General features: G+C 45.3%; 1 protein-coding gene across 6 annotated transcripts in view; it reads left to right on the top strand.

Annotated features, from left to right (window-relative positions):
• The window catches only part of nlgn2a (neuroligin 2a), a 114,344-nt gene extending 102,306 nt beyond the window's left edge, over positions 1-12,038 (top strand). For all 6 annotated transcript variants that reach the window (XM_076288574.1, XM_076288573.1, XM_076288572.1 and 3 more), the window contains 2 exons: positions 1,808-2,174; positions 10,838-12,038. In XM_076288574.1, coding sequence (XP_076144689.1) covers positions 1,808-2,174; positions 10,838-11,732 — 1,262 coding nt within the window. In that variant the 3' untranslated portion in view covers positions 11,733-12,038. The remainder of the gene's footprint in view (positions 1-1,807; positions 2,175-10,837) is intronic.
• Positions 12,039-12,500: the final 462 nt, after the last annotated feature.

A 12,500-nucleotide genomic window follows, 5' to 3' on the forward strand; every position in this document is an offset into this window, starting at 1 on the left:
TAATACCTCTTTAAAGGAGCTAGGTGGGATTCTGGTGGATTCAAGTTGTCTTGAACACAGCCACATGGTACTCTACCATTGACTCGCATTGTATTTAATACAGCGCCACATGTGGTGAGAAGTGCTATTACAAGAGAGCCAGGCTAACTGGTCTGTGTGCTAACTTCAGTGGAAATCAGAGCATAGGGTATTTTGACATTACGTCAAACGGTTGTTTCTTCACCTTCTGTTGCTATGTTTAGCTCATTTTTGAATAACAGAAGAAGCAACACATCATGCCCTTAACGAAGCAGAATGAGTCGTGTCTGTAGGCATGATGTAGGAACAGAGTAACGCAGCCAGAGCAGGCAGAGCTCTCACCTCCTCTCCTCTCCCCTCATTCCCAAAAGACCCCAAGAATAACAGGGTTGTCAGCTGAGCTCACCCTCTCGGCATGTGTTGCACACATTCCTGCACACAAGGCCCTGTCTCACACCGTCCAAATGTAATTTACCTTCGTCAGCAACAGCAATGCGTCTCACACTGGGAACACATTTAAATGGGTAAAGTGCACATTGTCTCACATCAGCAATGTCTTGACCATTGGAAGTTTCTGAAAATGGAGAATTAATCTGGAGATTTAGCTACAATTTGAATACTTACAACAGTGGTGTATTCAACTTGCGTTAAGTAATTCTCACCGATTCGTGACTGATAGTCCATGGCAGCTCTTCCTGCTTGGACTGGGTTATGAAGTGGCACTTCCCTTATCGAGGCACAAGGGGGCAGTAAGGAGCTCTTTCTCCTCTCTTCATGTCTCAGGGTGAGAGTATATTTTCTCTTCAGAAAAAGAGCATGGTAGTGCCCTTACATTAACAGCCATTTGTCCCAGGAACTTTCCCCAAAGGCTCCTCTTGTTTGCCCAATGAAGGCCTTATCTACCTCCAGCAGCACTACCTCCATCCTGACACTAGTGGGCAGTGTGCAGCAATTTTTTTCTCCTCTCTGCTGACCTCACGTGAGCGAGAGTGAGCGTTTATTTTCTTCTCCGGAGGAGCAGATTTCAAGAGTGGCACAGCTGGTTGTGGCAGTTCGTTATCACCCCAGTGGGGGTGGATGGGTGGGGGTGGGGGTATATCGGTGCCCTTGTGGTTGGTAAATGGTGTGGGGATGGGAAGGGTCGCTCATCAATGCACACTTCACACCGCGGAGTTCAAGAGTGTTCTGGAGGGATCCGCCTGCTGTTCTGCAATCAGGCAGAAAACATCACACAGGGTACTCATATGTCAGCTGTGATCCTTACACACACACACACACACACACGCACACACGCACACACACACACACACACGTACAGAAACAAAAAAAGACCTTGTCCAGTGACACCCCATGTACACCACCTCACACACACACAAGTGTTTATCAGAACTTTTGTTTTCCACTTTACCTGGACAGACTAAATGGCCTGCTGCTAGACCTCTTTCTTCTGTGTGTCTCCCCTCTTCTGTCTCCTTTGTGTGTTTTCACTTATGTACACACACACACACCTATACACACACCCATACACGCACACACACATAGTAACAGAGTAATGAAGCATTTGTCTCTCTCTCTCTCTCTCTCTCTGTCTGTCTCTCTGTCTGTCTCTCTCTCTCTCGCTCTCGCTGTCTCTCTCTCTCTGTCTGTCTCTCTCTCTCTCTCTCTCGCTGTCTCTCTCTCTCTCTCTGTCTGTCTGTCTCTCTCTCTCTCTCTCTCTCAGTCTGTAGATGTCTGTATTAGTTGTCTCTCCATCACCCTTACTAAAATCAAATCTGTCCCTCCGTCTAAGGTAAAGACATCCTCAGGGAGACCATCAAGTTCATGTACACGGACTGGGCCGACCGCGACAACGGCGAGATGCGCCGCAAGACTCTGCTGGCACTATTCACCGACCACCAGTGGGTGGCGCCAGCGGTCGCCACGGCCAAGCTCCACGCCGACTACCAGTCGCCCGTCTACTTCTACACCTTCTACCACCACTGCCAGACGGAGACGCGGCCCGAGTGGGCCGACGCGGCGCACGGCGACGAGATCCCGTACGTGTTCGGCGTGCCCATGGTGGGCGCCACGGACCTGTTCCCCTGCAACTTCTCCAAGAACGACGTCATGCTGAGCGCCGTGGTCATGACCTACTGGACCAACTTCGCCAAGACCGGGTATGAGACTGAAACACACACACACACGCGCACATGTACACATGTACACACATACACACACACACACACACACACACACACATGTACAGTAACACACATACATGTACACACATACACACACGCACATGTACACACATACACACACACACACACATATACTTTATTTGATTCAAGTAGTCAAGATGAAGTCAAGTTTCAATAGGAATCAAATTTTCTAAATGACCCAGTACATTAAAGCATTTTTACAAGTTCCAGGGTACAAAAAACATTGTCTTTTTCAAATAAACACTAATAAGACATACTCACACGCACGCACACACATGTATGCATGCACCCCCACAAGCTCTTTTTCACAGCCTGTCAGCAGTGCAGGGAAATGAGACAAAGTGAAAATGGAAAAAAGAAAGGCAGCACTTGGTCACCTAAAGGGCATTACACTCACTAACCCGTGAGGGCTTGGTATAAACAATCATGACGACAATGATAGCCTCCAACAAGTCGTCAAAGTTAGCTCCCATATTGATGTATGAAACTCATCTGGAAGGTGTTATATTAGGCCTACTGACATGTCAGTAAAACAGGTAATTTATTTGACTATTATTCCACTGCTTGGTTTAATTTCCCATTGTCCTATGTAATTTAGAACGACCATTAACCGTATGATATTTGCACACCTATGAAGTAGGCTAGCCTAGATCAATTTTTTGGCCGTATCACACTTGTATATTAATTCGCCGAAGTTTAAATTAACTGTCACGTTGCATCCGAGTTGTAAAATGCAGATGTTCAGAACATAGCAACATTGTAGCATATGACGGAGGTGGCTTTTAGCTAGATGGATTACAGCAGGCTAAGTAAAATAGCGATGTTTCAAAGCTAAAGTTCATCAGAATCTTGGGATACGCCCGCTTGACAACGGGAGAGATAGAACTAACGACTGGCCTTTGGCCGTAGCAACCATCCATTTAGAACTAGTAACGGCAGTTTGTCCTGCAAGTTGAAAAATTAGTTGATATGTGTCGGAAGAAATTAGTTCTAGCCTACAAACAAGACAGTTTTAGCGATTAAAACGTTTAAATTGTAACAGGAAATGAACACAACGCAAGTGGCAACAGTGGAATAAGCGGGATAATGGACTCCACGGTGGTCTGTTCACAGAAATGAATGCACTTACGAGGTTTAAACGGCCCTCCGCTTCGCGTCGGGGCCGTTTTACAACCTCGACCGTGCATTAACTAGCCTACTGTGAACAGACCACGTGTCGTCCATTATCCCTTACTTATAATAATATAGCAGCTCTTGCTTTAGGGCACACTGTCCATCAACCGTTCAACTATTGTATTTAAGGGTTAACTTCTGTGAACAGACCACCGTGTCCATTATCCCTTACATAAATCCCAACTAGCCTACCAACTCTCTGAATGATGCTGCATTCACACAGGTATATCAAGGTGTGTTAATAAACCTTATTAAAGTGATTGATAATGACTGACTGACTATTATTGTGTTACATGCTTCAAGTGTAAAGCACTTTGAGCTGCATTCTGTGTATGAAAGGTGCTATACAAATAAAGCTTATTATTATTATTATATTATGACCCCGAGAGAAGAAATACTCCTTTCTGATTGGCTGATGGGGTGGCTATTAATTCTGAATAACGGGACACCTATGAAGTAGAGCCATAGTAGGACGACGGTTGAGCTTGGAAGTAGGCTTCGCAATAATAGAATCAACTGTTAACAAGCTAACTGTCCATGCTATCGCTGTTAGGGCCAAAGGAAGTTGCCTTTTTTTTTTTTAAACAGAACTGCTTGTTTCCTTTCCGTGCTATAAAGGCATGCCTATTGCCTATATTGGCAACCGCTGCGCGTCGTGGAGTTCTTCGCCTCTCGCTCTCGTCCATTAATTTCGTATAACAGGACACCACGGCAGCCGTTTTCCCTTACTTCATGGACATACATTTCTTACATATTCATTTACATAGCTGTCACCTCTGAGTGTTAAGATATGAATTAAAAATGAGTATGGGATGTATTGTAACCACATCAGCCTTCACTGCTGTTGATATGGAGGTCAGAAGGCAGACATAAACTTGGGGTATGTGCCTCCCAAAAGGGCCATGGTCCAATCATCCATTATGGTGAGGGTTCAAAATGGAGGCCTCGGTCAGGCAATGATTTGAGCCGCTGCTCAACTGTGCTTTTAGGGAACACAAGTCTTTCTGCCTTTAAAATTTGCAGCATGTTTTGTTGAAAGACACTTCAGCTCCTGAACAACAACAGTGTTGTAAGTCTTGCATGTCTAGGATTTTATTCTTTTATGTAAGCGCTACTCTCTAGGTTGGTTGAAAAAAGCGCGTCGGGTTTCATGTACTTTCCATTTTTTGTCGAGAATATAAATAATGCATTTTCGAAAATGTAGTAGAACTTTGTGTCGCTGCTCCCAGACTGAAATTGGTCTCAAGCTTCAAGTGAAAGTAGAACAAGCAGAGGTGAGAAGAATGAAGTTACCTCACTTCATGGGGGAAAAGCAATTTTCTGAGAGGGAATCAGGGCAGGAAATGGCACTTTTTGTTGGCATAAAATCTACATACTTGCTGAGAATTTGCAGTTGAAAGAGACCCTGTGTGTCTCACCACGGGGAAGTGCCTTTTTGCGTAACACTAAAATGCTCAGACACATTATTTGGACTGGAGTGCACCTTTTTTAAAAAAAAGAAAGCAAGCAAGAAAGAAAAAAAAACCTTCAGACTTGCCAGGAAGCTCCTGCAGTGATAAAATATTCACTGAAATCTTCCCAATCTTCTTTGATGAAGAGCGGGAGATGAGGCAGGGGAGACCACCCACAACATATTGGAGGCGATGGGAGTGGTAGTCCGTGCCCGGTGGCATTTAAATACACACACACACACACACACACACACACACACACACACACACACACACACACACACACACACACATATACACACACACACACACACAGTACCACCACTAAGTTAGAACCTGCCCAGTGAGCAGTGTGTGGGCATTTTTTACTTTGGAAAAAGTTTGACACCTGTAGAAAGATTATAGTGCATGCACAGGGTTGAACTGAGTATACACTTAAACAGTAGTAACGATTAGTGCCTGCACAGGGTTGAACTGAGTATACACTTAAACAGTAGTAAAGATTAGTGTAGCACAGGGTGAACAGAACTGTGTATACACTTAAACAGTACTGAAGATTAGTGTAGCACAGGGTGAACTGAGTATACACTTAAACAGTAGTAAAGATTAGTGTAGCACAGGGTGAACTGAACTGTGTATACTCTTAAACAGTACTGAAGATTAGTGTAGCACAGGGTGAACTGAGTATACACTTAAACAGTAGTAAAGATTAGTGTAGCACAGGGTGAACTGAACTGTGTATACTCTTAAACAGTACTGAAGATTAGTGTAGCACAGGGTGAACTGAGTATACACTTAAACAGTAGTAAAGATTAGTGCCTGCACAGGGTTGAACTGAGTATACACTTAAACAGTAGTAAAGATTAGTGTAGCACAGGGTGAACTGAACTGTGTATACACCTAAACAGTAGTAAAGATTAGTGTAGCACAGGGTGAACTGAACTGTGTATACACCTAAACAGTACTGAAGGCAGGGTGTTATTTGCTGGGGGGGGGGTCCCTACTTTGGTCTTGATATCCCTGCCTCTGCTTTATCATTCTTATCACAGGTGGGGATGTGCCCCCATGTTCGTGCCCCCAGAGTGTAGCACTGTAGCTGCCTGGCTGCTCTAGCTGCTGGCTGCAGAAACTCGAGCTAGATAGAACCAATACCTCATACTGATTATGCTACTTGCAGTGCTTAAGTAAAGCACTGCAACATGAGAACAGTCTAGTGCAAATAATAGCCTAATCTGAAATGGAACGTCACTGTCAGGCAGCGCTCGTACTTATTTCAGCAGAAAAGCTAGCAGGACAAATGACAGAAAATGAAAATGATTCAGTGCAACACATTGTCATATTTTACAACCCTCAAAATCTTATAACTGAGAATGCAACTGTGCTGTTGATAGCCTAGGAAAGAGGACAACTCCACGCAGAGGAGAGGGAACAGGTTGTCCAAAGCAACTTACAGTAGGTGAATGATAGATAATACTGTCAGTGAGAGACTACTGTATGGCACACCAATATGTTTCCATCATCACTTTTACTCATTTTTATAGTAATGACTGCAGCATTGGTATCAGTTTTCACAATGGGAAAACAGCTACCTGTGTCTTTTCTGCCTTGAGTTGTGCCTAAAACATCATGATAGGTATATTCAGCCAATAACATTTCCCATCTCGCTTTACTTGTCCACGGCCACTCAATGCAGCAGATAGATACAGTTTCTTCTACCGTGACAACTTTGGTGATGGTGCTTCTAGCTTGTTCCAGCCGCTGCGTGGTTTTGGGAAGGTACACACAACGTCCACACTGCTGGAAGGACCCTCATTCTTGAGGAGGAAGTAGGCGAGTCCTAAATTCTCTGAGGCCGCAGGTTTCATCACCAGGTTTGGGACGGGAGATCCACTAATAGTACCCCGTCCCCTTTGTATCTGGACTGTTAGCCTTAGAGAGGTGACTTACCTACAGTACTCCCCTTCTTCTTCCAAACTGTGCACCTTCTTGCGGTGTGTGAGATGTATCGACTTGGCTCTTTCCTTTAGTTTGACAGCAGTTGGAGTGAAGAATAAGACATAGTAAGGCCACCTGGGATGGTACCAGTGCTTTCGCTTGATTTTTATCAGCACCAGGTTGCACTCGCTGCTCTTGTTCTGTGGTTTAATGTTGGGGGGAGAGAGAGACTTGAGAGCATTTTGTTCTCTCAACTTTTGTCGCATGTATTCAGCTATTTCAACTTACATACTTGCATACTTATTTTAACAATAGGTAGACACTGGACCCAATTATTTCCTGTATTTGCCATTGTTTTCTTTAGTCTGCTTGTAATGGTTTGGTAAGTTCTCTCCACTAACCCTGCTGATTGGGGATGATATGCGCAGTGGAATTTGTGAGTTATTCCGAATAACTTGTGTTATCACTTGTGTCAGGGCTTTTGCTACTGTGTTAGCATCAGTGTGTGCTGTAGGGAAAACTTTGACCCATTTTGAGAACGTGTCTACTATCACCAAGCAGTTTTATTTGTTTGTTTTCAATTTGTTCAGCTCAGTGAAATCCATTGTATTGTTTTCGAATGGATACTTTGATAGGTGGAAATTTACCAGGCTCTGATCTCATTGCCCCTTGTGGATTAGGTTTAGCACAGATAATACACTTTTCATAAAATTTTTGCAAATAGGACGTACATCCGTACGTCCTGTGAACTTTTCCGTTACCACAGCATATCCTGTACGGTTGGAACAATCTGCTTCCTTTTCGCTAAAGCCATCAACATACAAAATTAGGTCTGCGTTTGGAAATGCTACAGTTAAATCAGCCCTTGCAGCCACACTTTTTCGTTATTTCAACACAATTTTATGGTTGTCCTTCTCCTTCCACGGACAACAGTGAGGCAGGAGTGAGGCGGTAGGGCAGTAAATTTCTCAATAGTTAGATGTGGTTGTGATAGCAACGTTGCCAAGCAAGATAAATGTTTAGCGGGTTTTGTATATGCCTGTTTGTTTTGTAATAACAATACGGCAGCGACATGGGGAACTTTAAGCACTAGTGGCCGATATAAGCCCACATGTACCGATGCTTGTATGGCCATAGGGGTGGTAATCACAGCTTGACGGCAGTGTGACTTGCCTCTCGCTACAGCATCAAGTTTACCTGAGAAGTAGGCAACAGGCATCCCCATGTTTCTGTGTTAGTAGTGACGCCATATCTCCTGCCTTACAGACAACTGTTTGTTCAAAGGTTTTTGCATAATCTGTGTCCTTTTCAGTCATTTTATTACATCAAATCTGCCAGTGGCTTAACTATCTCAGCATTGTTGGCTACCCACTGTCTGCAGTAATTGGTTAATCCTACAAATGTTATAATTTGTGTCTTTGGAGCGTTCAAGAGGGTTAGTTTTCATTCATGATCAAGGGTTCGACCTTGTTGTGAAACCTCATAACCTATTTGACGGTGGTCTGCCAGAGATACAATTTGTTTTTGCTGATCGTATGTATGTATGTATCGTACACGGCGGAACTGTTGGAGCTCAGTTCCACTCTTTAGCCCGATAATTTTTTCTCTTTCTTTTTGCAGTTTATTTAACTTTTGTCTACAACACCTTGCTTTAGCTGCGGCTATCCAGAGGATCACTGTTAGAGTGCCCTTCCCTTTCTAAGTCTTTAACTTTTCCCCTTTTCTCCTCTATTTTTCTTTTCAGATTGGTCAACACTGTATCTGAACATTATAGTTATACCATATTTCCAATACCATTTTTAACCCTGGATAGTAGACCCTGGATATTTTTGTTCCATGTACTTCCAGTCGTAGGGGCAGCCGTGGCCTACTGGTTAGCACTTCGGACTTGTAACCGGAGGGTTGCCGGTTCGAACCCTGACCAGTAGGCATGGCTGAAGTGCCCTTGAGCAAGGCACCTAACCCCTCACTGCTCCCCGAGCGCCGCTGTTGTTGCAGGCAGCTCACTGCGCCGGGATTAGTGTGTGCTTCACCTCACTGTGTGCTGAGTGTGTTTCACTAATTCACGGATTGGGATAAATGCAGAGACCAAATTTCTCAAAAGAGTATATATACTTATACTTATACAGTCAGCTCTTTCTTCTACTGGTCACTGACCAGATCCTGCAGTACTACTTTCATTTCCCATTTTTAACTCTTTCACTCTATTATTATCTCTCAACAGATAATACCAATTAAGTATCTCATCAAACTTAAAGGAGAATTCCGATGTGATATTGACCTAAAGTGTGTTGAAACATGATACCGAGTGTGAACATATGTCTCATAGCTCATCTCGGCTCATCTGTCTTTGGTCTTCCAGTAGCAGCAACTGGAATCCATGCATTTCCACTGAATTATTTTTGGAATCTGGTCCCTTATCATACCTGTTCATTCGTACTCGTCGCTCGACTTATCGTGACTAAATTCAAGATGGCGGCGAATGGTAAACTTCATGATGGTACTGTCTGTATAAATCATCTTGTAAATAAACTACCAGTGCTTTTTCAAAGTTCTCAATGTCTCGTTTTAAATGTCAAGGCCCTCGGAAGTCTACCAATGAAGTATGGAGCTACTTTGAGCCTCGTAAATGGTGTAAAACAGTGATTTATTTGCATGGCTAGGCCGATGCCAGAGGCACCCCCATCGGAAAACTGTTGGTAGCATCGGCTAACTAGAAGAGTCATTGGCCTTCCTCTTTTGTTACAAACAAGTGGCGGAGGTCTTTGTTCGGAGTCCCAGACTCCCCCATGCATGGTTTTCAGCCTTTCTCCTGGACAGAGCTCATTAAAAACTAACGTAATTGCACAGAAATGACATAAATTAGTGAAGAAAAATGAGTGTGTGGAAAAATATTATTTTACATTTTATTATATTTATTTTCATGGGAGCATGACTGGTGAGGCACCTGCCTCCCCTAACCGCACATCACTGATACAGAGACATAAACATGCTTATGAAACCTAGCATCTTAAAACGGCTGCATGCCCTCGCTCACCTCTGCTTATTAGGTAGCTTGACATTTCAAAGCTGGGGTGCGATTAACCACAACCATTTCATACTGTATGTTTAGAATAGGCACAAAACAACAACAACCAGTCATGTGACTTCTCTAAACATAAGCTCAAGATACAAGATACAATGTTTGCATAATCACTTAATACAATGGAGGTGAAATAAACATGATACATGATAGATAAAAGAACAAAACAGCTTTCTCCCACAGTGAGTATTATTTGCTGAATGTTACAAAAAAGTGTTACATATTAGAAATAGCTTAGCATCGCTTACCCTACCTTTAGTTTATTCACATTGCTCTCTACTGAACTACCTTTAATTTGCAGAGGACGAAGAGAAATCCCTTGTTCGATCAATCAGCCAGCTGCAGAGAAATTACTTCAATAAATATTCTGTATTGCGCAAACGAACAGCAAGCTACACATGTTGTGTATTTAAGATAGCACATGTTTTAACAGCTTCGAAGCTTCATGGTCAACTGTACTGACCATGTTTTGGTTCAGAAATTATTTTGATAAAAACTGTAGAAATTACTGCAGAATGTTAGAAAAGAGAATATGAATGGCTAGACAAACTTCTTGCTGGAGTTGAAGCGAAGGGAAAGTGTCATTGTCTTCTCAAGCAGTGATGATTACAAAACTTTTCAAAAGCTTCTCCACGCACAAATCACACCCTGACTAAAGGTACAGCTGACAATGTCATGTATGGATCTTGTGAAATGTGGTAAGTTCTGCAAAGTGAGATATTGATGGCATAATCAAAATTAGTTTCAAAAGTTGAAGGAGAGTTTCCAGACCATGTTTCATGAGACAGATTCTATCTATCTGTCTAAGCGTCAGCAGTTTGATGTTTTGTTCCCTGAAGTTATGAGTGTGTTGGGGATATCTGAGTCTTGTCTTTTACTTTCTTCTCTCTTATTCTGAGCTGTTGGCTACAGATCAGAGTTATGACGTGATATTTAAGTTTCTTTTTCAATTTCTTTTTCTGTTTCTGTTATTTCAGGGATCCCAACTTGCCCGTGCCCCAGGACACCAAGTTCATCCACACCAAGCCCAACCGCTTCGAGGAGGTCATCTGGACCAAGTTCAGCTCCAAGGACAAGCAGTACCTGCACATCGGCCTCAAGCCGCGCATCCGCGACAACTACCGCGCCAACAAGGTGGCCTTCTGGCTGGAGCTGGTGCCTCACCTGCACAACCTCCACGAGGAGCTCCTGAGCTCGACCACCACCCGCGTGCCACCCGGCACCGCCCGCACGCCCCACTGGAAGCCCAGCGGGCCGCGCACCACGCGCCACCCGTACCCCACCTACCCGCCAGAGACAGACCCGTACGGTTCGGAGCGCCCGCGCGTCTCGCCCTTCCCCGACGACACGCGCGACTACTCCACGGAGCTCAGCGTCACAGTGGCCGTGGGCGCCTCGCTGCTTTTCCTCAACATCCTGGCTTTCGCCGCACTCTACTACAAGCGCGACAAGCGCCACGAAATGCGCCGGCACCGGCTTTCGCCGCAGCGCGGCATGGGTATGGGCATGGGGCTGGGCATGGGTGTGGGCGGCATCGGCGGCATCGTGGGCGTGGGCGGCGGCGCTAACGACCTGGCGCACAGCCAGGAGGAGGAGATCATGTCCATGCAGATGAAGCAGTCGGAGCACGACGCGCACCACGACATGGAGCCTCTGCGGCCGCACGACATCCTGCGACCGGCCTGCCCGCCCGACTACACGCTGGCGCTGCGGCGCGCGCCCGACGACGTGCCCCTCATGACGCCCAACACCATCACCATGATCCCCAGCTCCATCACCGGCATGCAGCCCCTCCACGCCTTCAACACCTTCCCCACCACCGCCGGCCACAACAACACCCTGCCCCACCCACACTCCACCACCCGGGTATAGTAGCACCACCACCGCCACCACCACCACCACCGCCAACCTCCCAAACCCCTCTCCTACCACAGGCCTCATCCGCCGCTACCACCCCCCAGCCCCGGCCCACACACACACAGCGCCTCCTTCAGGATGAGGCAGGAACAACACCCTCCTCCTCCTCCTCTCTCCTCTCGGGCACCAACCCGGGCCCCCCGCTAATCTCTGATCTTATCCTGCTACGACCCTTAACCCACTGCTGGCGTCCCTTTTTACAAACTCCATCCGTCAGTGACTCCATGGTTACTCCACCCTCCTACCAGTCTGTGTGCCAACCCCCACCCGACCACCATTTTAAAAAAACAGTGAAACACTCTGCCAACTTGCCAATGCTTCATAGCCCCCCCCCCCCCCCTGCTCATCTTTGGATAAACAGTGCCACCTGGTGGCAGCCTTCTGAACTAACTCCACTCGCATGAAAGAGGAGGATTTTTGTTTTGTTTTTCCGTTTGCAAATGCTGAAGAAGAACACACACACACACACACGTTTGGTCTAGATGTTTAGACTCTGCAGTGAGATGGTCATCAGACCGTCCTCTCTGTATTTAGTGATGACCTTCTCTGGGAACACGAGAGACATCACACACACTCTCACACATCTTCAGAGACACACTGAAGAGCAAAGGAAAAGAGGAGATATTTTTTCTCTCTCTATCTCTCTGTATGAGGTGACATACTCGGACATCTCTCCATCTGCCCTCCATATCCCTTCATCCTGTCCTCCTCTCTTTCTTTCAC

The sequence above is a fragment of the Alosa pseudoharengus genome, unplaced genomic scaffold, assembly GCF_046254945.1.
Source record: "Alosa pseudoharengus isolate Yale_2024_CS ecotype anadromous, Long Island Sound unplaced genomic scaffold, YU_APseudo_1.1 YU_APseudo_1.1_scf_17, whole genome shotgun sequence".
Classification (NCBI taxonomy): domain Eukaryota; kingdom Metazoa; phylum Chordata; class Actinopteri; order Clupeiformes; family Clupeidae; genus Alosa; species Alosa pseudoharengus.